This window comes from Scylla paramamosain, chromosome 1 (genome assembly GCF_035594125.1).
Source record: "Scylla paramamosain isolate STU-SP2022 chromosome 1, ASM3559412v1, whole genome shotgun sequence".
Taxonomy (NCBI): domain Eukaryota; kingdom Metazoa; phylum Arthropoda; class Malacostraca; order Decapoda; family Portunidae; genus Scylla; species Scylla paramamosain.
The window spans coordinates 14,137,501-14,165,212 of NC_087151.1; the positions used below are offsets into that span (position 1 = coordinate 14,137,501).

Here is a 27,712-nt window from a genome sequence, read left to right on the forward strand (position 1 = left end):
TTTTATCAGAGAGTTTACCAAAACTAATGAAGAAAAGCAGTTGGTTATTTAGTTTACCCTAACCAGTAAAGAAAATATGGACCTGTTTTTGTGTCCTTCATCTACCTCATCCTTGAATATTTAATGTCTTTTGCTGCTAATAGGTCAGTGGTATGGATTGTGATATTCGACTTGTAAGTGGGTTGTGCAATAATTACTTCACCTCATATTTTCTTCAGTAAAAATATAATTAATGTAATCTGACTTTTATAAAGCATTACTTTTGTCTTGAAATGTAATCTGATTTTTTTCATAAAGCATTTTTTTTTTTTTTTATGTATATATGGGAAGACAGCTTCAAATCTTACATTTATGATTGTAGTTGTGTACATATACATTTGAAATATTGAGGATGGTTCATAATGTATATATGTAATTATATTGCTACATTAGTGTATATTTATAAAGTTTATGATATCCTTTATGTAGAATGCATGAAAGTTCTTTTCTTTTAGTACCAAAATAACCATACCATTAGTAGCAGCTCATATCCTAATGACAGCACTATTTAGAAAGACCTGCAGAGAACTTTCTTCTGCTAAAACTGTGCTTTTCCTCCTTCAGTGTCTGCTCTTCCCTCTGTCGCCCTCCACTCTCTTCGCAGTGCATCGTTCTTTCAAGCACCTGGTCCTCCAATCTCTGCCTGAGCCTCTGTACGTGTGCCTCTCTCCCTGACCAGAATCCTGCCCTGCCCAGACAACTCTTCAAAGTACTGGTGAGTTCCACTGGCCTGCCACTCACCATGGGGAGAGATGTCACCATATCCTGCCCCTTATGGAGTTTTAATACCTGCCACTGAAGACAGAGATACAAACTGAGACTACACCATTTCCTCAAATGCCACCAACGTTGCCCACAAATGAAGATGATGGTTTGGAGTATGAAGCAGCTCTGTCCTCAACAGGGAATCCACAATTGTCAAAGATGACAACTACATTTGCTGAGTGGGAGGGTGGCAGTTTCCAGATCAAGCGAAAATCAAGAGATGTTTACCCTTCTCATTCAACACTGTTTGACGAGCATGAGGTATTGCCTTAGATTTTTGTACTGATGATAATATGTAGTGCTATCGGGTAATCACTTTGTTACTTGTTTTTGTAAAAAATTCGGCATTTTTGTCATACTACTTAATTTCCAGATTATATAATCTTAAAATCTGATATAGTCTAATTTTCAGTTGATACAATTTGACCAGTATAAAGAAAAGATTGTTTTTGTTATAAAATTAGTTTTGTGTTTTCACAAAATTATTCTCTTTTCCTTGAAGTTTCTGAGATGATTATTCAGATTAAAAGCCTTTCTGTAGAACTAGTTATAAACAGTTCATCTGAAAGAATATTCTTAGATTTGATTTTATGCCACTGGTATATACTGGTTATATAAAAGAGAATTAATATAATTCATATGAATATTAATGGAGCAGTGCATTTCTCATTCACCATTATATAATGCTGTCTTCCTTTAGAATTTTCAGATAAATTCATAGTTGATGACATTTCAGATTTTCCAGAGCCATCCCACACAGCGTAGTCTTGAAGAAAGAAAACGTCTTATTCTCTCATCTTTAAGAGGTTGGAGGAAATCGGAAAGACATTCTCATGGTCAGTCTAGAAAAGGACAGGTCAGACGTGGAAGAGAGAGGCAAAATAGGCAGAGCTTCATGTCTGATTCTTCAAGAGAAAATGAAAAGACACCAAGAACTCATTTACATGATGGAACACAAACAAACTCTAATGTAGAAGAGCAGGATCAGAATGTAAGAAAGCAAACTGAGGGGAGAGCAAGGAACTTATAGGGATCTAAAAATTGGAACTGATGTTCCAGAGAATTTAACTCTTCAAATGGGAATGAAAGCAGACTTGAAAGACCAGAAAAAAGAAAATGCCAGTGAAATACATGAAAAATCTGAAACACCTTCAAGTTAAAAGAAGTAAATTAGATGGGCAGGATGAAAATCTTGCAAATATTGACTTATCACCAACAACTGAGATATATCTTAGAAAGGCAGTTCGGTCCTGCATACTTCTGCCCAACGGTAACGTTACATGGAAGGAACCTGATACCAGTATGTGCAGGGAGGAAGCAAATGCAGAAGGCAGAAAGGGCTGCTGAGGAGGTGGCAAACCTGACAGCCTTTCCTTCAGCTGTTGACTCAGAGATGTTCACTCGTGCTGCAGACCAGTTGGCCATGATAGTCGATCATGCTGTCAAGGATCCGGCTGTGAGTACCTCATATTATGTTCTATCTTGCTATGCCATATGTACCTTTTAGTTAGTTTTATTCAGAGGCTAAGTAGTAGGACAGGTCAATAATGAAACCAACAAACAAGAAAGTGAATAGTAATGGAAGTACTTGAAGACTGTGCATTGTACATGATACAGTAGAAAATTTGACTTTATCATTCAAACTCTCAAAGTCACTTCAACTTTACAACATTTTATCCAAATTTCCTGACTACAGTTGTTCACAAATAACTGAATAACTTTTATATCAGAAAGGGAAAACTTCAAAACATTTGGGAATTTCAAGAGATGTCTGTGTAGTTGTGATAAGTGCTGAGGTGGTTGGGATGTTCACTGGAATAATGCACAATAATATTCACTACAAAAATTGCAAACAGTATGCATAATGAAGACATCTTGAATGTTAATGTTTGATATTGCAAGTCATTGCCAGCAAGCTGATAGCAGCTAATAAAGTAATTGGAGTTGGGGAAAGGAATAAGGGATCACCTTATATCTTACTCATAAATGAAAATTTGTAATTTACACATTTATGAATTGTGGTTTGTTTGTATGAAGTATGTACAAAGCTTGTACAAAACCAGACTCTGAGACTTCAGTGAAATGAATGGTTTCTTCAAGGTTTGATTGATTCATTCCTAATGCAGACTTGGCACCACAATACCTGGGGTTATGTTGTGCTGAAAAAAATTAAATTAAATGTGTTTATGAAGGATAAAACAATTAATTCAATATTCTATGTAAAAAGTCAAATTGATAAGATTTTACTTTTTATATTTTCCCATTTACATGAAGAAAGAATAAGCTGTGATGAAAATTGAATTCCATATTAGGTAGCCAGCAAAATGGTGGAATCTCTGAGCAACATGATGGAGGTGAATGACTCGGTGGTAGCTGCTGTGGATCAGGAAAGCAGTGTGACCAAGCAGATCCTGAAGACAATCAATACCTTCACTGAGAATGTTGCCTTAGAAGTTGGAAAGCATGTTAAATATGGGTAAGTTGGGTGTCATGAGATTTCTAGTATGAAAAGTATATTCTTATACAATTTCAAATTTTTTCATTGATTATTTAATTTCTTTATCAGTTAACTTTTTTTTGCTTTTGTTCATACACTTCATCATTGCACATCATAGTCAATTTACTCTCCTCATGACCTTCCAAGACTCTATCCTTTCATAGGAAAGTTTTTTTTTCTTCTTGCACCTTTTGTTGAATGTCCAAAACATAGGATATATATAGAATAGTACATGTCCTATATTTTCTGTGTGTCATAGAAGGGTATGAAAAGACGCATAGTGAGGGGACTAGAATCCCTCTTCTTTGTATAATTCCCTGCCATAAGACAAAACATTAGGTATGTTAGCTCTTTGTGAGATGAAGGTGAAAGGAAAGTGTGAAAGTGAGTCTGGTACATAAACATATAACTGCATTAGTCAGTCTTACAAACCAAAATAAAGATAGTGAATGACACTCAACACAGACATCAGTGTTTCAGACAATAAGGGCACATTATTGCCCTTATATACCACATCAATCCAACTCACTCTGTCCCATACATCCCCTTCACCTTTTGAGATACTTGGTCCCTGTGGCCCACTGCCTCCCTAACCCCATCTTTCCATTCCTTTCTTAGTCCTCCTCTGAGTCTTCTACTTTGACTCTGAGACTTTTATATTCTTTCATTCTCTCTCTCTCTCTCTCTCTCTCTCTCTCTCTCTCTCTCTCTCTCTCTCTCTCTCTCTCTCTCTCTCTCTCTCTCTCTCTCTCTCTCTCTCTCTCTCTCTCTCTCTCTCTCTCTCTCTCTCTCTCTCTCTCTCTCTCTCTCTCTCTCTCTCTCTCTCTCTCTCTCTCTCTCATGTAACCGAACCTCTTTAACACACTTTGATTTACTCTCTTCAGCAACCTGTGCTGGCTTCCATACTTTTCTGACTGTGATGTTACTCATTCACAAGTTATTTCGTACCTATAATCGGTCTCAAGCACATGTCAAAAATTTTTGTACTGTGGAACCATACCAAATGCCTCCCTTTTCAAACAAATTGGTTTTCTAAGAAAATTCTGGACTCATAATTGTTTGGATTACCATACCATAATTCAGTTTTCAAACAAAGTTACTCAATTTCAAATACTAAAAGACAAAGCAAATGCTGCTGTTTATTACTAATTTATAGTTTCTACAAATATTTCCATCATTTTTATGTATATGGAGGAGAGACAGAAATTCAATCTTTGAAATAAGGCAAATGTGATCCTGTTGAAAGGCTCAATATAAAACAGTTTTTGGCTGACTCAGAAGTAATCTTGAGCCACCTGTGGCTCACTCAATGACCCACAATGCCATTACTACTGCACAACTGCATTTTCCCAGTAGCTTTTCCCAGCAGCAAGACATCTAAGCATTATGATCACCTTCCTTTTGGCAGTAAGTGGGTTGCTCCTCTCTGTCACTCTGTAAAGCTTCCTTCTGTAGATCAATGACAAAGAGAATACCTGCACAGTTTAAACAATATTTTCTGATGAGTTCCATGTCACCAAGTTAATTCTAAGTTAAATAATTTCTGAGCTGGAGATGTGGAGTGGTCATCTTGGCAGCACCTGTCATAAGTCACTAAGACATGGTGAACAGGTGTCCAGAAACAGATTAATCCATTTTACATTGATTCCTATGGGGAAAATAGTTTTGGTTTCCGAACATTTTGGATTTTGAACGGCATTCAGGAACAAATTAAGTTTAAGAACCGAGGTTCTACTGTAATAGAATTATTACTATTATTATTATTATTATTATTATTATTATTATTATTATTATTATTATTATTATTATTATTATTATTATTGTTATTATTATTATTTATTATTATTATTATTATTATTATTATTATTATTATTATTATTATTATTATTATTATTATTATTATTATTAATCTTCTTCATTTACCAAGCTGAGATCTCCCCATGAAGGAATTAATGAAGTCAAAACATCGCTCTGTATTCTAGAAATACAAACACTTGAGTAAAGAATACCCAGTCCCTCCTTTGTCTGTTTAGTCACTTTCCATGACAGCAAATGTAGTGGCAGTATTCTTCCATCCTGGCTGCAATGTGCTGCCTGGTTAAGTCTCTCCTACAATTAAGTAATGTTAATAGCTAGGCACCTGTATTCAGCAATGACACATGAAAAGTCATGAATGAAAATAACACACTGCAATGCTCAATGAGCAGTAGTTGCAAAAAATGTGTAGTTTTATGGCAAGAAAGCCACAACCAAGTAACTTGTCTATAGATCAACCTTGTTCTGCCACACTGCCTCCTAAATTGTTTTGTTGATAATTTTTATAAACAATTTTTTGAAAGCTCTTTACTTTCCAGAAGTAGTATCAATCATATCACATTGGAAAGTCTTAGTGATTTCCAAATTTATTTGCACTACTGTGAAAAGTTAAAATAAACAGAACAAAGATTTCTCAGTAATACATATACTTGTATGATGATCATAATAATGATAATTATAATTTTGTTATTACAGATCACAGCATCTGATAATTGAAGCAAGGCTACTGGACTCGTCACTGAAGGAAAACATCACCTTCTCTCCCACCCAGGAGGGAAGTGACCCATCACCGTCACATTCCAGTCATGTGCCCAACAATGACATAGACTTATCAGTACCTAGTCAGAAATCGGTAGGTATTCCTCAGTCTCTTTTCAGAATCAACTGCTAGTCCAATATCATCTGCAAATAGCAGCTGATTCTACTTATACCATCAGCATTTACCAGATTCGAATGTGCCACAGCCTTATTCAAGCAGGGAGCCACTCACTTTTGCTGCCTTCTGCTCAAACACTTTATCAGATATTCATATATAACTTTTCACTCCCATTAACAGCATAACACCAAACCACCTACCCTGTACAATTTTGAAACAGTCTATAACTCTTCCTTATTTGTTCTGTGATAAACATTTGTTTCTAAATCCATGAATGCCCAAAACTTCCTTACCATTTACAGCATACTTTTCACACACATTTTGACTCACTGCCCATGGGATCTTATATAAATTATACTTATACATACATGTGTAGATTTCATTTTGTCATTGAAACCAACAAACCCTAATACTTTTCAGTAGGAAGCAACAAACACTATCCAGTGTAGTCCAACGTAGATAATTTTATCTTTAGAAATTCAGGTTATCTTGCTTTTGGCATTTTGTTCATGTTCATATCTTTCTTTTTTTCCAGAAACCATACATATCCTTACCACCTCAAGCTCTGAAGCTGGCAGGCACAAAGAATGTGCGATTAGAATTTGTATCTTTTGCCAATGATAAATTCTTCCGGAGTCAGCAAGGTTCAGGGCTACCAGTTATTGCTGCCAAAATCACCAATACTGAAGTTACCAATCTGAGTTACCCTGTCCTGTACCACATTCCTTTGGCAGCCTCTCACACTTCAGAACTAGTTCATCCTGTATGTGTGTTTTGGGATGAAAAAGGTATTGTTGAAGCCCACATTTCTCTATATGAAATAATGCATTGTACTATATATTTTATTTGAAGCTTTAAAACTATATGTTTCCATATGAAACCTGGTATTAGTGCAGTATATAAAACTCAAAATGTCTTGATTACCAATAATTCCATACACTTCAATATTTTGTTATATTGATACTGATATTTTAGATTTAATCCATTTTGGGGAAATACATATTCATATCATTGTGATTCTTGTGTTCAAGGGCACAATAACTAGTATTTTTACTCTTTTTTGATTATAGAGCAGGAATGGTCAAGTGACGGCCTCAACATGGTGCAGAGTGATGGAAAGATGTTCTGCCAAGCCTCACACCTTACGGCATTTTCAATATTACTGGACCCAGTGCCTGAACACCATGGTCTTCATGCTAGGACTCTGTCCATCATCACATATATTGGATTAATCATAAGTACAGGGGCACTTATAGCTACAGTTGCAACTTATGCTTTATTCAGGTAAAATTTTTATGTATCTATTTATATCTTGCAGTATGTTGTTTTATAAATTTAGGGCTTCAGGCTGCCACTCACAAAAGTAAGAATGATTAGGAAAATGCACCTCAAAACATTGTAGGCATCAACACACAGTAGAGTATGCAGCAATGCACGATTGTTATAACATACAACTGCAATAATGCACTGAAATTTTAATAAGTATTTCATCAAAATAACAAACTAAAACCGGCATAACAAACTCGCCACTAATGTGACCATCGGAATTTTAATAAATGTTTAATCAGAATAATGAACCAAAACTAGCAAGAATAACTTGCCATTCATGCGAGCACTGAAATTTTAATAAGAATTTAATTGGAATAACAAACTAAAACTCACAAGACTAACTAACTACCTGTGCAAGCTGCTGCTCACCTATATGCCACCTGTCCATTCCTCACTTTTCTCCCTTCCTCTCCCTTCTTTCATCTTGTCTCAAACATCTCTTCCTGTCACCTCCCCTCCCCCTTATCTGTCAGAGATAAGGGACAAGGAGTGAATCCATGCTCTCTCTCCCCTTCATTCATTTTGTCATTTTCACTTCATCCTTTCTCACTCTTTCTCACTCTCATATATATATGTAATTCCATTTTCATTCCCAGTCTGTCTCATTCTATTTTGCAATCCTTAGGATTGTTCTTACTTTCACACACACACACACACACACACACACACAGAGAGAGAGAGAGAGAGAGAGAGAGAGAGAGAGAGAGAGAGAGAGAGAGAGATAGAAAGAGAGAGAGAGAGAGAGCTCTGACTTAGGTGGAATTTAGTGTATGGATACGCGTGGTACTAACAGTAAGTAAATGTGACTGATACTTGTCAAAGCAGTATGAAACTTGTGGTGATAATGTGCAAAATTCGGGATAGTAAAAATTTAGGACTAGGCGTGAAACTCAGGATGGTATTGTATATGTTTGTTGTGTTATCTTAGATGTTGTGCAAATGTGCTCATTTTGATGTATTTTTTTTAACTGTGGATTTTTTTTATATTTTATGGTTCTCTGGAACCAATTAATTTTTTTTCCATAGGTTCTTCAGTTGCCATAATGCACATTTGCCATTGTGAATGCTACATTGGAATGAATTATGTTCATTGTTGTGTACCCTACTGTACTATTTTTTAACAATTGAGTTGTTACGCCTCCTCTACTTATCAAAACATACTATATTTTAGTGACGGAGTTATCTTTCGAATATTTTAGTTATATGAGTTACTTTAGTGGCCCGTTTAGCATGATTGGCTCACAACCAGAGCCAGTCTTCATGAAGGCATTGTTTTATGGATTAAGTGGACACTCACCTAGACATTGTTCTCACCTTTTTTTTTTTTTTTTTTCTCCTTTCTTTTTTGTCAGTTCAATTTTTTCACCCATTCAAAATCTAAAATTTTTCTTGTTAACCTTCTACAAATTACATTTATTTCCAAATGTGCTGTTATCACGGCAATCTGAGCTTCTTTCTCTTTTCCATCTATTTCTCCCTAGCATTCCTTTCTCTCTTGGGAGAAAATTATGTACAGATAAACAGAACATATGGATGAAGCATCATGTAGATTAAGGTCTTTTTTTGTCCACATTTCTTAGTCTTGTTATTTCTTTGTGCATCATAATCAAGGACTCCTTTCAAGCCTCTCCTTCAGTGATGTCAATTTTGGTGTATATAGTCTCTCCATGTGTCATTTGATTTACTTCATTCTCTGATTTAGTTGTCACTAGCTTATTTCCTCTCTCTCTCTCTCTCTCTCTCTCTCTCTCTCTCTCTCTCTCTCTCTCTCTCTCTCTCTCTCTCTCTCTCTCTCTCTCTCTCTCTCTCTCTCTCTCTCTCTCTCTCTCTCTCTCTCTCTTTTACTAAATCATAGACATAATGAATGTTTTCAACATTTCACTCATATAATCAAATGCCATTCAAATTTATCAATAATCTGCACATATCTTCTGTGATTATGTGAAGCCTTTTTTAGTCATAGGTTATCTTTTTATTACTTCCAATTTTTTTTCTTACTGGCTGTAAATTTTCCCCACTCTTTTGTGTGTGTGTGTGTGTGTGTGTGTGTGTGTGTATTTACCTAGTTGTGGTTTACAGGAAAAGAAGTCTAAGATCATGCTGTCCTATCTCAATATCTACTCTTATCCACTTTTTCCTTAAAATCATGTATAGTTATTGCATTTACTACTTCTTTTTGCAGCTCATTCCAGATTCCTGCAGTCCTATGTGGGAAAATGCTCTTCTTAATATCCCTTCTGCACATATCCTTCTCCACCTTCTCATGCCCTCTTGTGCTTGTAAAGTCTCTCACCACCAAATCACTCCAGTCTAATTTTTCATAGACCAACAAAATCTGATATAAGGCAGTCAGGTCACCTCTCTCTCTTCTCTCTTCCAAGGTGGGCAGGTTTAGTTTCTTTTAGTTTCTCATCATATGATAAGTCTGATAGGGTTGGAGGTAACTTTATCGCTGCTCATTGTATTCTCTGTTATTTATTATTTTTTTTAAGTCCCTTTTAGTGTTGGGAGACCATATCACTGCCACATATTCCAAACGAGATCTTATCATTGTCACAAGTAAATTCCTAATCATCTCTTCATCCACCTAGTTGAATGCTGTGTGTGTGTGTATATTTACCTAGTTGTGAGATACAGAATAAGAACCACACTAAGCTCTTGTTGTCCCATCTCTGTATCAACTTCTATCCAAATTTTCTTTAAATTTATGAACTGTCTTATCAATAAGTTCATTCCACACTGTTGTGCTTTTTTTGGGAAAGCTCTGTGGGTGTGTGTGTGTGTGTGTGTGTGTGTGTGTGTGTGTGTGTGTGTGTGTGTGTGTGTGTGTGTATTTACCTAGTTGTATTTACCTAGTTGTGAAATACAGGACATGAGCCACACTAGGCTCGTGCCGTCCCATCTCCATATCTAGATTTTCTTTAAATTTATGAATTGTCTTTTGCACACACAGTCTCATCCTTAAGTTCATTCCACACTGTTATACTTCTGTGTGGGAAGCTATGTTTCTTGATGTCTCTTCTGCAAACACTCCTTTTCAATCTCCTTCCATGTCCTCTTGTGTCTCTCATATCTGGTATCAAGAGGTCTTCTCTGTCCAATTTTTCCATTCCTTCCAATATTCTATATATTGCTATCAAATCACCTCTTTCCCTCCTTTTTTTCTAGTGTAGTCAGGCCCAATCTCTTCAACCTTTCCTCATAACTATGCTTTCTTAAGCTTACAGGGATTTTAGTTGCAGCTCTCTGAATTCTTTCTAACTTTCTCGTATCCTTTTTCAAACTTGGCAACCACACTAATGCTGCGTATTGCAATCTCAGACATATCATCATTGTTATCAGTTTTTTATCATATCTTCATCAATATAGGAGAATGCTATCTTGATGTTTCTTAGCAGATTATATGTTTCTCCTATAATTTTGTTTATGTGCTTCCCAAATGATAAATTATCAGTAATAATTACTCCTAGGTCTTTTTCTTCTGATCTTATAGAGATTTCCTTATTTCCTAAGTAATAGTTGCCAACTGGTCTTTTCACACTTTTTCCAAACCTCATCACACTACATTTTTTAGCATTAAACTCCATATTCCACTTCAATGACCATCATTAATCTTAATTAAGTCCTGATTTAAAGCATTGCAATCCTCTTCATTTTTTACTTTCCTCATAATCTTAGCATCATCAGCGAAAAGGTTCATGTAACTTTCTACACCTTGTCATATCATTTACATAAATTGCAAACATAATAGGTGCAAGTACCGAACCTTGTGGGACTCCACTTATTACCGTTCTCCAGTTTGACCTGCTGCCTTTAATTACTGTCCTCATTTCTGTTTGTCAAAAAGTCAGTGTGTGTGTGTGTGTGTGTGTGTGTGTGTGTGTGTGTGCGTGCGTGCGTGCGTGCGTGCGTGAGTGTGTGTGTGAAAAAGTAGAAAAGTCTTAGATGTGACATTCATCCTTCAGAACTCTGAATCGGGACCGCAGTGGTAAAATTGTGATGAACTTGTCCCTTGTCTTGCTGCTACTCAACATTGTGTTCATCATTGCCGCCAATCTCAAGCCTCCATCAGTGGCCTGCATGGCACTGGCTGCTACGGTAAGGCTGTTTTAAACAGTTGTTTGAAATGCCAAAATAAGGTGATTGTAGTGTCAAATACACATTGATACACACCAGTTAGTACCAAAAAAAACATTTGATGTTGAATTTTGAAGTAATGGTGTGGAAGTGAGGAACACTACATTTATTGTGTTTTGTAAAAGGAATATTAAAATTAGATAGAGTGAAGGGAGTGAGGATCCTTCCTTTGTATTTTTATTCCAGTAATGAGACAGTGTGAATAGGGGCATGAGTAACGAAGTGTAGGAAGACATTTGATGATAAGAGCTTTGTAATTTTGAATGGTAACATGCTTAAGAAAATGCTGCCTTAAATATTTAGCATCACATGTTGCTGCAGATATGGCAGGGTCTCCCCCTCCCTTCCTACATACTGTATATTACAAAAATAATAGCATTCTGCAATCTACCTCTAATTCTACTACATTTCTTGTGCTCACAACAGTCTATCTTATCACTACATTTTACATAATTCTAACAAAGAATTTAGACCAAGAAGCTCAGTAGTAGAATGCCTCAAAACATGTTGACCACTATCTTTATTATATGGTAACAGATATTTTTATGCCTAATGATGGCTATATGTGAATTCTTTATTATGGTCATGACACTTTCTTCTTTGATGTTATTTTTTTTTTATTCACTTAAATACTTAGTATGCTATCTAAATCTTTCTTCCTTTTCTATTTTCTTTATTTATTCAATCATGTTTTATTTTATAACTTTATTAATTTTGCTTATTCACTTGTTTTTATTTATATACATACATACTTATATTTTTTTGTTTATTTATCCATTTATTTTACTATTGATTGATTTATTATTTATTTTAATTGATTCATTTTCCTTATTCATTTATTATTTTTCATTTATTTACATATTTTTATTATTAATTTAGTTTTATTTATTTACTTATATGTTTTTTTATCTATTTTATCTGTTAATACCTTGGTGTTGTCCTCAGCTTCATTACCTGGTAGTGGCAGCCTTTGCCTGGATGTTAGTGGAAGCAGCCAACATGTACCAGCTCCTTATTACAGTGTTTGCCTCTGCTGAGACTCACTTTATGGCCAAACGTGTTGTTACAGCATGGGGTGAGTTATTCTTAAAGTACTTATTGTTTAAGAATCATTTAAGTTGCCATCTTCCAAATGTTGTAATTGCTACAATGTTCAAATTGCCTTGCTTTGCTGTGCTTGTAACACCATTTTGAGTTTATGCATTTTGTTTATCAGATTAGTCACATGTTTGGGAAGCAGTCATCTGCAGTCAGGGTCCAGAATGTAAAAGTTATTTTTATATACATATTCAATTTCTTATTTGCACGTAGTATTCAGGTAAAGGGAAGTCTTGAAATATGAAGCAAAGAGAAATGTTAAAATTTAATGTATCAAATATTTGATGTGCCTTGTCTGTAGAAAGTATAGTGGTACCTTGACTTACAAGTGCCCAACTTGAGTTTCTCAAGATACGAGCTGTCATTTGAATGATTTTTTGCTTTGAGTTGCAAACCAAAATCCAAGATATGAACAAGCTTCAGCTACACTGATGCTAGTTAGCACAGCGAGTGCCACAGCATCTGCCCAACATTTCTCATCCCACTTCACTTCACATGTTTCTATACATTTGTTATTTATAAATACATTTTCTTACAGCAAAAATCCTTAATATAACAAACACATATGGGGAGAGAGAGAGAGAGAGAGAGAGAGAGAGAGAGAGAGAGAGAGAGAGAGAGATGAACTGGGGGTGTGCAACAACCAGTTAGTGAGCTTGACAATAGCCAGTGATTTGAAGCTCTCCTCCCCCCGCTCTCTCTCTCTCTCTCTCTCTCTCTCTCTCTCTCTCTCTCTCTCTCTCTCTCTCTCTCTCTCTCTCTCTCTCTCTCTCTCTCTCTCTCTCTCTCTCTCTCTCTCTCTCAGATAAATTAACACACACACACGCACGCACGCACGCACGCAACCATCCACCCACCCACACACACACACACACACACACACACACACACACACACACACACACACACACACACACACACACACACATGCCATGTAGTGTAGTGGTTAGCACACTCGGCTCACAACCAAGAAGGCCCGGGTTCAAATCCCAGGCACAGCAAAGCAAATGGGCGAGCCTCTTAATGTGCAGTCCTTGTTCACCTAGCAGCAAGTAGGTATGGAATGTAACCTGAAGGGTTGTGACCTCATTGTCCCGGTATGTGGTGTGTAAGTGGTCTCAGTCCTACCCAAAAATCAGTCACTATGAGCTCTGAGCTCTTTCCGTAGGGTAACGGCTGGCTGGGTGACCACCAGATGACCGAAGGTGAATCACACACACACACACATAAATTTAAAAACATGCAGCTAGAAACAAGAAATAGTATAGAGGAAATGATAAGGAAAAGTAACAAAGTGCTCTTAGTAGGCGACTTCAACACTGAAGGAATTAACTGGGAGGAGATGGAAGTGAAAGAAAATGTCGGGTCATTGAAAGAAGAACTTACACAAACCATGATGATGAATATATTGAGACAGTGGGTGAATGAGCCTACAAGATGCAGAGGAGAAAAACCATCACAGTTGGACTTATTTACAAAAACCCCAGAAACTTGACCAAGCATACATTATCTGAGTCCACTGGGAAGAAGCAGTCATGTGATAATAGAAATAGTACCACAGAAGGAAAAAGTGTTGCACAGGAAAGAACAACACAGAAATCGGGACAGAACTATGCTAAGGCAAACTTTGCATAACTTAATAAATCTTATGGAAATTTTACAGAAAAGAGTTATTTGAAGGTAAAATAGTGCAAGAAAAATATGAGATATTTTTGAGCAAGTATAGAGAGAGTGTGCAACAGTTTGTGCCAAGTTATAAAGTGAAAATCAGGAAACATAAATGGTATAATGTAAGGTGTGTAGAAGCAAAAAAGAAAAAGAATAGGGCATGGAAGAAAATGATGAGACAACAGAAATACTAGAGAAGAATACAGAAAGGCAAGAAATGAACATAGTAATATAAGAAGAGAAGAAGAAAGAAACTTTGAAACTGACAAGTAAGAAAATGTAAAGAATCCAAACTCTTCTACAGATATATAAATGGGAAAATGAAACATAAGGATGGCATAAACAAGTTAAAAAGGGGAAGGAAAAATTTATTAAATAACTGAGGAGATGAGTGAACAAATGAATGAGAGTTTTCAATGTGTGTTTACAAAGGAAACCGAATTTCTGGCACTGAAAGTGGTATCACAGATGAGAAAATACAGGAGATACAAGTAAAGAGACAAAAAATTTAAAAAACTGCTGGAAGAGCTGGATGTCAGAAAAGCTATGGGACTAAATCAAATAAATGGATGGATATTAAAAAAATGTAGAGAACAGATGGAAGAACCCATATGGGATATAATCAACAGCTCATTGAGAGAAGGAAAAGTACCGAGGGAATGGAAAAGAGCTAACATAGTGCCAATATACAAAGTGGAAAATAAAATGGAACCACTAAATTATAGACCAGTGTCACTAACAAGTATTGTAAGCAAGCTCTGTGAAATAGTAATTAAAGACAGATGGGTGAAATATCTAGAAAATGGAAAGGTAACTACAGAAAAGCAATTCAGATTCAGGAAAGGGAGATCCTGTGTCACAAATCTACTGAGCTTCTATATGAGAGTAATTGGTGGAGTGCAAGAGAGGGACAGATGGGTTGATCCAATATACCTGGATGTCAAAAAAGAATTCAATAAAGTTCCCCACAAAAGCCTTATGTGGAAGTTAGAGAATGGAGGAGGACGTAAGGGAGCAACTTTGAGATGAATAGAGGATTATTTACAAGGGAGGGAAATGAGAACGGTAATCAGAGACATTAATTCAAGTTGGTGCAAAGTGACAAGTGGGGTACCACAAGGATCTGTGTTGGCAACTATTATGTTTCAGATATATGTAAATGATATGACAGAGGATCTAAATAGTTATATAAACCTGTTTGCTGATGATGCAAAAATAATGAAAATAGTAAAGGATGAAAATGACAGCAAGGAGTTACAAAAGGATATTGACAAGATACATGCATGAAGCCAAAGATGGAAACTAGAATTTAATGCCAGAAAATGCCATATGTTGGAAATAGGTAAAAGGAAAAAAAGACCTTCATGGAAGTACAAAATGGGGGGATATATAATAATGAAAAGTAATGAAGAAAATTATTTGGGAGTAATGATTCAGGACACTTTATCACCTGAAAGGCACATAAACAGGATATTTGGCTCTACATACAGCTTATTAACAAACTTTAGGGTGGTGTTTAACTATTTAGGTAAAGAAATTATGAAAAATTATAACAAGCATGATATATCCTAAATTGAAATATGCAGCAGTAGTTTGGGCTCCACATAGAAAAAAAAGATATACGGAAACTGGAAAGAATACAGAGGATAGTGACAAAGATGGTGCCAGAATTGAAAGACTTAAGCTATGAAGAAAGACTTGAAGAGATGGGATTATCAACACTACAAGAGAGAAGAGAAAGAGGAGACCTGATAACAATGTACAAATTAGTAACCAATATAGAAAGAATAGACAGAAATGACTTCGTATCGCAGATGGAGGATGGAGAGAGAGAGAGAGAGACAGACAAGGGGGCATGGGAAAAAAATAAAAGAGTGGATGTTCAAGCTACATCAAGAAATACAGCTTCCCGTATAGAACTATTAAAATCTGAAATGATTTAAAGGAAGAGGTGGTTGCAGCAAACATTGTACACATGTTCAAAGAGGAACTGGATAAATATGGTTATGGAGACAGGACAAAATGAGCTTTAGCTTGTCCTGTACAATACAACTAGGTAAATACACACACACAGATACACATACACAGACACAGAGAGAGAGAGAGAGAGAGAGAGAGAGAGAGAGTTGTGGTTGTGTGTAACTTAGCTAGTGACCATGATGATGGCCTCTCAGATAATTTGAGAGAGAGAGAGAGAGAGAGAGAGAACAATACATCATTGGCCATTGTCAAGTCACTCGCTGGCCATCACACAGCCACAATTCATCTCCCAAACATGCAGTTGACTGTGTGTCAGCCAATTCTCCCACATTTTAAGACATAGGATGTTCATAAAATAAAGCAAGCATTTAGTAATTTTGAAATATGCTGTAATTTATGAAGTTTCACAAAATAAAACAAGTGTTAATACCCTTAAAAGGGTCGTTATACCAGAAATTTGGTAAACAGAGATTTGTTATATCAACAGTTTACTGTATTTAAAAACATGTAAAAAAAATTGGGATGTTTTTTTGGGGAGCTGGCATGAATTAATGGAATTTCAACTCATTATAATGGGGAAAACTGATTTGTCATGTGAGCAAATTGAGTTACGAGCTCTGTCATAGAACAAATTAAACTCGTAAGTCAAGGTACCACTGTGTGAATTTTTGTAGTTTACTGTTGTCGTCTGTTCAGCTACCTATGATAAAAATCCATATTCATATTTTAACATCATTTTCAGGAATTCCTGTAGTTTTGGTGGTGATAGCACTTGCCATTGACAAGGATGTGTATGGAGATCCTGCCCATGGCCACTGTGTCATCAGTCCAATGTCCAACCCAGCCCTCTATTACTCCACCTACTTGGGTCAGTATTACAGTATTTTCCTCAGACTTCTAACACAGAAGACAATTAGTTTGAATAAAATTGAAGTGTTTATTAACAAGTTGGATATTTTTATTGTGCTTTGTCTCATCAGTCATCCTACACATTTCCAACATTAATTACGATGGAAAATCTTGTATGAATGTATTTTATAATTGGCTTGGCATCAGTTTATAGCCTTACAAAAATTATGCATTCATTCATTCATTCATTCATTCATTCATTCATTTAGTTCTTCATCCTAGCAACATGCAAATCTGAATACTTGAAACACCGTCTCCTCAAGTAACTACATGATTTAAAATTATAGTCATCCTTTTAATACATTTTATAAAGACATACTGTATTTATCCTTGAGAAATTTTAATGTAACAAATTATGCCAATGCATAATCTGAAAAGACTGGTACCAGTGGGATGCATGGTGCTTCAAAACATTACAAGTAACAGCTTGTGAGCATAAGAGACAGAATATTGTTACCGAGGTGATCTGCTGTTATCCCAACAAGGTCTCAGTAGAAGGGAATGGAAAGGAAGCACTTGATTCCTTTCCTCTACTTTTCTGCTTTAGTCACAAAATCTTCAGACTGCAGGTGTCTTTGGCTTCACACTTCATTGAACTCTGTATATCTTATACAACTGCTTTTTACAGTCAGACATATTAATAACACTGTCTTGGAAAGAGTCCAGCAACTGAAATACTTGGCAATCTACACAACTCCATGGCTTTTCATCTCATTAAAGTGCAAAAATCCCTAACCTTTTATCCCACAAGAGTACAAAAGTACAACAAAAATAAGGATGAATTTAATTATTACAGATACCCAACTTCCATTTTTTCTAACTCCAGTGGTATTCTTTAATGAAGGCTTGGGTGGCCTCCACTGCACATCCGTAACAACATATTTGTACCAGTTTCTTATCTTGATGTAATCTCATCAACTGGTTAGTACATGAAGAAAAATTTGGGATAAAGTTGGGTCACAATACAATATTAATGAAAAAAGTGATGCCAGTAAGAATTTTCTTGAAGACTTAGTTACATCTAGATAAGACTTGATTAAGATGCATGTAAGGTATACTGTTCCTGGTATTGCTTCATCATAACATGAGTTTTTAGGAAAAACTAATTATGAAGATTATTTATTAATATAGGGATGAGCATTTGTGTTGTGTGTGAAGTAAAAATAAATCTTGATCCTTCATCCATTGGATTGATTTTATTTATTCATCTATTGTCTGTGTGTTATGAAAATTCATGATTTTCCAATCTGTAATTAATTATGATCATAAGCCTGTGTATATTAAAAGGCAAACATTATAGTATATATATATATATATATATATATATATATATATATATATATATATATATATATATATATATATATATATATATATATATATATATATATATACGTTTCTATCTTCTCTCTGTAACTTCATCTCAAGTTTCCTTTCTGACCGTTCTATTGCTGCTGTGGTAGACGATCACTTCTCCTAAATCTGTTAACAGTGGTGTTCCTCAGGATTCTGTCCTGTCACCCACTCTCTTCTTATTATTCATTAATGATCTAAAGCAAACTTCTTGTCCTATCCACTCCTACGCTGATGATACCACCCTGCACTTTTCCACATCTTTTCATAGACGTCCAACCCTTCAGGAGGTAAACATTTCACGCAGGGAAGCCACAGAACGCTTGACTTCTGATCTTTCTAAAATTTCTGATTGGGGCAGAGCAAACTTGGTTTTGTTCAATGCCTCAAAAACTCAATTCCTCCATCTATCAACTCGACACAACCTTCCAGACAACTATCCCCTCTTTTTCAATGACACTCAGCTGTCTCCCTCTTCTACACTGAACATCCTCGGTCTGTCCTTTACTTATAATCTGAACTGGAAACTTCACATTCCATCTCTAGCTAAAACAGCTTCTATGAAGTTAGGCATTCTGAGACGTCTCCGCCAGTTTTTCTCAACCCGCCCCCCAGCAGCTAACTCTGTACAAGGGCCTTATCCATCCATGTATGGAGTATGCTTCACACGTGGGGGAGGGGGTTTCCACTCGTACTGCTCTTCTAGACAGGGTGGAATCAAAAGCTTTTCGTCTCATCAACTCCTCTCCTCTAACTGACTGTCTTCACCCTCTCTCTCACTGCCGCAATGTTGCATATCTAGCTGTCTTCTACCGCTATTTTCATGCTAACTGCTCTTCTGATCTTGCTAACTGCATGCCTCCCCTCCTCCTGCGGCCTCGCTGCACAAGACTTTCTTCTTTCTCACACCCCTATTCTGTCCACTTCTCTAACGCAAGAGTTAACCAGTATTCTCAGTCATTCATCCCTTTCTCTGGTAAACTCTGGAACTCCCTGCCTGCTTCTGTATTTCCACCTTCCTATGACTTGAATTCCTTCAAGAGGGAGGTTTCAAGACACTTATTCATTAATTTTTGACCACTGCTTTGACCCTTTTATGGGACTGGCATTTCAGTGGGCATATTTTTTTATTGGATTTTTGTTGCCCTTGGCCAGTGTCCTTCCTACATAAAAAAAAAATATATATATATATATATATATATATATATATATATATATATATATATATATATATATATATATATATATATATATATATATATATATATATATATATATATATATATATCCCGATGATGCAGGCAGTTGGGTTCCATTTGAATTATTTATATAGTGAATTCACATGTAATGAAACATGTAACTAATGACAAAAAATAGGTTCAATGACCCTTGTCAAAGTTAAGTTTTCAAGCTAAAACATGTGATACCAAAGCTAAAATATATGATAACAAATGCAACAAGCGTGTCTATATTGCAGAACCGTCAATAATGCAACCAGGATGAGAAAATGGCATACAAAGGATATGGTTTCATATTAATTAGACATATAAAATATGCATAACACTCAACAAGCCATAGATAATGGCAGTTGAATACATGGTAGGTAGGAGACGGGACGGATGCATGATTCTCTTCCAGCGCTCACAAACTTGTCCCTACACATTTGAATCATTGTAAATCACCATACAGCCCAGATGTCTTAGTGGGAGGGTGTAGGAAGGCATGTATTTCAAATTGTAATTTTATTTGCCTTGGACTGAAACTCATCTCTTTGGATTTTTGTGCTTCTGTAAATAAAATGGTCCCTAATCTACTCATCTCACATCATCGGTTTCTTGTGTATTAGATGCTTATAACATGACCTCCTTATATATATATATATATATATATATATATATATATATATATATATATATATATATATATATATATATATATATATATATATATATATATATACAGTAAACCCTCGTTATACCAGATCCCTTTATGGTGGATTTCCGCATTTAATAGACATGTATGACCTACAGACCATGCATTAGATTTACCAGATAAATGTCAGTAAATGAGGTAGAATGTCCATCCAGCAGCCAGAATATTAACTGTATTATTACTGATAATTCACTAAATGCTTACAACACACATTCCACAGTATTTTATATCAGGTATTTGTCATCATCACAAATAAAATTTTATTACATAGTGATGTGTTGGCATGTTTGGAGCTCCCTTCTAGTGGAGCTCATCCTGGTAAGAAATCCTGGTAAGCAGCAGTGGTGGCAAGGGAGTGTGTGAGGTTGGGAGGGAGGGAGGGAGGGTATGGGTGGTGGTGGTGGTTGGTGAGTGCACACTGCACTGACTAGGGTTGTGTTGTCTGCCATAATTATAGTATTTCTGTCATAATTTTGTGTTTGTCTGCCATCTGCCACACATTGTCTACCATACACTATGCCATAATGTATAGAAAAGAAATGTCATAATTTTCACATTGCTGTATAATAATTTGGGCTGGCTGGCAGCACAAGCCTGGCACCCACACACTGCTTCTGCCACAGTCTCGCACCAGCAGATGTTATTAGAGGTTGTGGTGTTCCTGACCACTCACCACCACTTTTATCAAATTTTTGCCTTTAACATCATTGGCTTCACCCTAATTAGATCAGTATAACAAGGGTTTACTTTGTGTGTGTGTGTGTGTGTGTGTGTGTGTGTGTGTGTGTGTGTATATATATATATATATATATATATATATATATATATATATATATATATATATATATATATATATATATATATATATATATATATATATATATATATATATATATATATATAAAACCTTTTCATATTTATTACTTGGTACTATATTGCATAAACCATTTTTGGTCTCATAGACCATGCACATGCATAGACATGGTGGATTAACACAGAGGTCAGGATTGTTAGCCTTGTGCTTTTGCTGTATACTTGTTCACTGCTAGGTGAACACATATATATTTTGTGTAAAGATTAGAAAAGATTAAACACCCTAACCCCTATTGTAAAAACATGTTCCAGGTCCTATATGCCTTGTCCTGCTGGTGAACTGTGTGGTGTTTGTCTTGGTAACACGAGTTCTGTGTCAGCGTCGGCCACGTTCAAACAAGCCCAGGGCAACATCTAGCTCCCCACCAGTGGAGCTACCCATTACTCTGGCACAGGTAAGACTGAATTAGTACATGTACATTTTCTAGGGTAAGTTGTTAAATGTAAATATAACAGTAAGCAAACTTAGTATGTGCATTCACTATTTATTGCCTTACTATGCACCAAATTTTTTTATATTTTTGTAGCTGATAACAATCTGAACTAAGTATCCTGATCTCTTGTGATCTGATGATAGGAGTAGGTGCAAGGTATAGAATGGTCTCATAATGAAAGGGCAAGGGTAAATCATCCTATGCTGTAGGCCTTGCTATGGAAGTCTGTGGCCAACTGTGCTAATGCCTAAGCTAATGGGGTGTAGCAGGGTTGTCTACAAGACTATCCCTTTCCACCAAAAGCCAACAGGGCTAAGAGTGTGAATGAGTGTGTATGAGTGAGTGGTGCTCTGCCTGGGCCATCCTGTATGGCAGTGGCAGCCTAATATATAGGTAGATAGAGGTAAGACTCTTACTTATTAATTTCTTATAATTTCTTATGTGATAATTTGTTTTCACCAAAAGTAGATTTAAATAATGAAGAAACTGAAACATTCATCACCATAAAGAATATAGAAATTAGTTTAAATGGAAACTTCCCTTAGTTTTCATTTCTAGATCTTATCTTTTTCCCTACATCATGAATATGTATCAGTAAATTATCCTTTTTAGGTTACATATTTACATGCACCAATATTCAACAGGTTCGAGGAGCTGTAACAGTTGTGGCATTGCTGGGAATCACATGGGTAGCTGGTGCATTAAGTATTGGTGGTGTCCGAGTTACACTGCAATATCTTTTCTGCCTAACAACACCTCTGCAGGGATTGATTATTTTCATTGTGCGTGTAGCTCAGAATACAGAGGCTCGAGCATCTTGGATAGCTTTGCTCACCACAGGAACTCTCCGCCGCCGCCCTCCTACGCATACACGTTCTACCCACTCTTCTGATCACAGTCATTCAACTTTGTCAACTACTAATACACCAAGGAATAATCATTCATCTACACACACAACCTCAACAAGGATTTCACTCAGAACTTCTGCTAAACCCACAGCCAATAACCAGAGAAATGGCTCTATTAAATCCTGGAAAGCTAAAAATGGAAGCATAAGCAGTTATTCTTCAAAAAATGAAAAGGGTCATGAAACCAATTCAGTTATGAGTACAATCTTTGCTCATCTAGTCATGCGCTTCAGCAACGGTCCTCATGAAAATGGAAATGATGGACCACCTATCTCAAAAAATATTTCCAAGGTAAGACCAGATTCAGCTTCAGTTAATCTTCCTGAGTTGGAATGTCCAAGTAGATTAAACCAAGAACAATCATATTTTTGTGAAGCCATTCCAGAAAAGTCACGTCGCTCCAGTCACAAGAACAAAGCCATGCATCGCCCACAGTCACTTGTGCTGCTACGCACAGACAGTCATGGCAGCGTAATGGCCACCCAATCATCCACCCTGTCATCTCAAGATTGTATTAATCCTCAATTTCCTCTACTTTCCTCTAATTTTCTACCTGAGGAATTAATGGAAGTTGGAATCCCCTCATCATTAGTACCAAGGAGATCTCTCGGCTCCCTTGTGCTTACTGCAGGAAGCAAAGAGGGAGATGATTCATCATGGCACTTTGTGAGGCCTCCAACTGATGGGCACAGTAATCCAGTTAGTGAAGGGGAGAGTATTCTTGTGGAAACTGACCACAGTGCTGTAAGTACAAAAGGGGAGAGAGATTGTGAGAAACTTGGTTCTAAAATAATGGAAGCTAGTGAATCAAAAAGCCACAATGGCTGCATTGTTCTTTCAGGACAACGAGTTGCAACGAACAACTCTGCCATATCTGTAGGTGGAGGAAAGATTGTAGCTCCAAATCTCACCAGAGCAAACAGTGAGGTGCATGTGAACTCATCGCTTATCAATCCTGCTGATTTGCGACGTTCTGCTTCTGTGTACACATTAGGAGAGTGGGAAGACCCAAGATCATCAATAGTCTAAGTGATTTATGTTACCTCATGTTAATTCATTTTCATCCAAAGAGTTTGAACATAAAGACAATAATGTGAAGGTATTGTATGTTGCATTAAAAATTATACTGAACTATTTGCAATCATGGTAATTGCTTATATAACTGATGTGAGTGAATTTGATAGATAAACTATTAAGATATATTTTAGGAAAGTGTTAAGATATTGGACAGTTTTAGTCTATGCAACATGTGGCAAAGGTCAATACTTGTAACTAAAAATCTTACCAATTTGTAGTTTCACTGACTGTGCTGTTTTCTGGCCTTATGCTGCATTGTTTAGTTCAAATAGTGGCCCTGTTTAGCTTCATTCAGGAAGATCATTACACAATTCCTTCTCTACTCCACACAGGTAATACTAACCTGAAGAACTCTTCAGCATCATAAGGCCTTATTTCTATGTATATAATTATATATAAATATATTATATCTTAATAAAAAGTAAGTGCAAGAAGGAATGTGTTTATGGTATGTACTGTACAAGATGCACACAATATTGATAACTGAACATTGAATGGTGTGTATACTTCATTTTGTTGTATGTATGTATTCCATTGATTTATTTACATATTTATGTATATTCACATATATATATATATATATATATATATATATATATATATATATATATATATATATATATATATATATATATATATATATATATATATATATATATATATATATAATTATATTATAATTTTTTGGGGTAACTGTTTATCCACAAGGTAACTGTCTGACCCACTGCTGGTGATGTAAGTGGGCATACTGCTGACTGCTCCATCCATCTCCCACTGCCCAGCTAATCAATTTCTATATCTCCAAACCTATATTTTGTTCTTAAGTTTAAAGTCAATGTAGACATTGTCTAATTCATCACCTAACCAGGACCAACCAGAATATGGAGATGATTGAAGTTTTGAAGTGATGCAAAGGAATGTGTTTATATTACCATCTGTCATTAGTGCAGTCAAGACTGCTTCATAAAGTTACTGTTGAAGGACTTTTCTAGGTTTATTTCAGGTCTGATAACCTTTTGCTTTTGCACACTTCATAGAAACATAGAAATTGATATAAAGGTGGGGTAAATCTATAGCCATGAGAGATCCTAATCAGGGAATGAATCACTAAGAGAATAAAGGCAGTGCCTTAGACATAATCATCAGTTCCCAAGATCTTGTTGGACCTCTTATGCTGTGTTATTACATGGCTTCCTATCCTCGTTTAGATCAAATGGGAGTGTTTCAGTTATTCTGTGTGCTATGAACACACAGCTTCAATTTTCCGTTTGGCCAAGCTACTTCAGAGAGCACAGAGAAAGGGGAAAGATTCCTGCTCAGACAGAAGCATGTAATATTTTATACCATTATAATATACCATATACATATTGTTGCAAAGGCACCTGGAAGACCTTGGACAGAGAAGTAAGTGGCCATGGTAGTGGTGTGACAGTGGGGAGTATGTAGTTGCAGTGGCTGTGGGGCCTCCATTCCTTGTGGACACAGGATCCTGTAGTTGGTGGGCACTGGGTAGGCTGGGTGTACTTGCTCCTTGTCTATGTGGCTGTGACACCCTCTGAATGTTGTAACCATGGAATAAGGTACTGTTATGATATATATTACTTAAATGGGGATCTTTACCATTGCTACAAATTATAAATGCTCCCACACTTCATAGAAACACTGAAAAATTTTATCTGAAGGTGGATAAATCATAGCCATGAGAGACACCCCTGACAAGGTCGGCAGAAGGCAGTAGCTTAAATGTTCAGACCATAATGATATTCAAGTCTGAAGATAATTTTGCTTGGTCACACTACCTGCATAGAAAAATAGGAAGAGTGAGCATTAAAACTCTGATGACAGAAAGGTGGTTATGAAAAGCCATACAAAAAGGGTAAACAAATGGATATTGTAGAAGTTAATGTTCCACTTTATCTTCCACTAAGGAACACCATCTACAGTGTGGTTCAGGGTATAAACATAGTTTAAAGAGATGAGCAGCTAAACCAGTATGACTAGTATTCATTGTGACCATGGATGTGTCTAGGACATGATTCAGTGAGCTCATGATGCTAATATGAGAGGGGACCAACTAGAAGTGGAGGATGTGTCTCAGGGAAGGGAGGGAAGTAAGGAGGGTCAGAGTGATGGTGATTCAAGTAACAATTGTCAGTGAAATGTTGGTTGAACTGAACTCTGTAGGCAGATGACAGATTATGAATCAAAGATGATTATGAACTGTGGTATTAGATTGCCTTTACTAGAGATATGGCACCTAATACATATGGTACATAAAATGGATGCTATAGCAGAGTGGAATCCTTCTAGGTTATAGATTGATTAGTTGACTTTGTTTATGGTGCCATAACATTGCTGTCATATGGTACCACCTAGACATGATGTTGTGGAGAGATTTGATATAAATGGCTTCATAGGCAGAGAGGGATGATTTGGAATAAGTACCATTATTCCAGGGATGGGGCATTTGTATTCAAATACATTCGAATGCAGTATTTGGGTGTATTCGTATTCATGTTCAAGTACTTGTCATCTGACATCAAAGTATTTGCATTCATATTCGAATACTTGGGAAAATTATTTGTATTCTTCAAATAATATCCTAAATAATCTTAAATCCATCATCAGAAATAATAGTTATTGTTCCTTTCAAGTTACAAATCTTCATTCCTGTTTGTCCGACATGTATGATATATATATATATATATATATATATATATATATATATATATATATATATATATATATATATATATATATATATATATATATATATATATATATATATATATATATATATATATATATATAATAGAAGTGAAATCTACAGCAGGATACTAGAAAAGACTTGGCTATTATAATTTGATATAGGTATTTTGTTGTGTTTCTTTCAGTATGGCTTAGATATATACTTGAAAATTTTGGAAAACATATGTCTAGGAGTGATAAACATGTACAGAATACTGGCATCAGTTATAAGTTCATGATGTCATTTTACTATTGAATAACTTTAGTACCATATTAGGCTCATTGCCGACTTACCTATGTGAAAAAAGTTATTTTCAATGAGAAGTATTCATGAATGCATTCACGAATACTCTCATGAAGTATTTTTATTTGTATTAAAATTATCAGTATTTCACTGTATTCATATTCATATTCGTATTCACATAAATATGAAGTAATCGTATTTGAATATACAGTTCTTGTATTCACCCCATCCTTGCATCATTCTACATGTTTCTATATCCATCCTAGAGCAGTGAACAGCTTCAGTGACCATGTTATTCAAGGAATAACTTGGGAACCAGCAGCTTGTCTTTTGCTTTAATGAAGGGAACATCAAGGGAAAGGAAAATTTTATTTGTATTTATTAAGGTGACTGGTATATGGTTCATCAACTAACTTCTATACCCTCCTTATTGCAACAGCCACATTAAATTTACTACATTTCCTCTGCACTCTAATCTCTCCACATAATACATATGCATAGAACTTCTCACAGAATGCATTGTACAGTATTTTGTATCAACGTGGGCACACATATTATCCTTGGCTAATGGTCTTGTTCTTGTTGAAGATTTGATGGAGCCATGTAGGGTATGGTCTTACCTTCCAAGGCTTTTATTTATTCATTTTATTTATTATTATTATTTTTTTTTCTTCCTTCTAACAGTACATTAGTTACTTGTAATTTTTGTGTTTCTGCTTGTTTTTGGGTTTTCTAGCCTCTCAGGAAATATCTTTCAAGTGGATAAAAATTTCTTATAGTTTAAACTGCTATGCAGCATCTCACCCACTCAATGATCTTCTAAACCAAACTTCTTGTCCTATCTACTCCTACACTGATGATACCACCCTGCACTTTTCCATGTCTTTTCATAGATGTCCAACACTTCAGGAAGTAAACATTTCATGCAGGAAAGCCACAGAACACCTGACTTTTGATCTTTCTAAAATTTCTGATTTGGGGCAGAGCAAACTTGGTATTGTTCAGTGCTTCAAAAACTCAATTCCTCCA

At 35.9% G+C, this 27,712-nt stretch overlaps 1 protein-coding gene across 7 annotated transcripts in view; it reads left to right on the top strand.

The window, feature by feature from the left end:
- LOC135101072 (adhesion G-protein coupled receptor G6-like) overlaps nt 1–24,125 on the top strand; it is a 133,164-nt gene extending 109,039 nt beyond the window's left edge. For 4 of the 7 annotated variants that reach the window (XM_064004666.1, XM_064004660.1, XM_064004665.1 and 1 more), the window contains 2 exons: nt 719–1,065; nt 1,541–2,259. Coding sequence is in view for 6 of the 7 variants with exons in the window: in XM_064004660.1 (XP_063860730.1) it covers nt 719–825 (107 nt within the window). In the remaining variant the exon portion in view is untranslated. Of the gene's footprint in view, nt 1,066–1,540; nt 2,261–3,116; nt 3,281–5,812; nt 5,970–6,528; nt 6,782–7,063; nt 7,278–11,287; nt 11,421–12,404; nt 12,535–16,947; nt 17,074–21,524; nt 21,668–22,350 lie in introns of those variants that run through there. The other 3 variants (XM_064004655.1, XM_064004648.1, XM_064004663.1) reach the window with 3 other exon arrangements.
- Nucleotides 24,126–27,712: the final 3,587 nt, after the last annotated feature.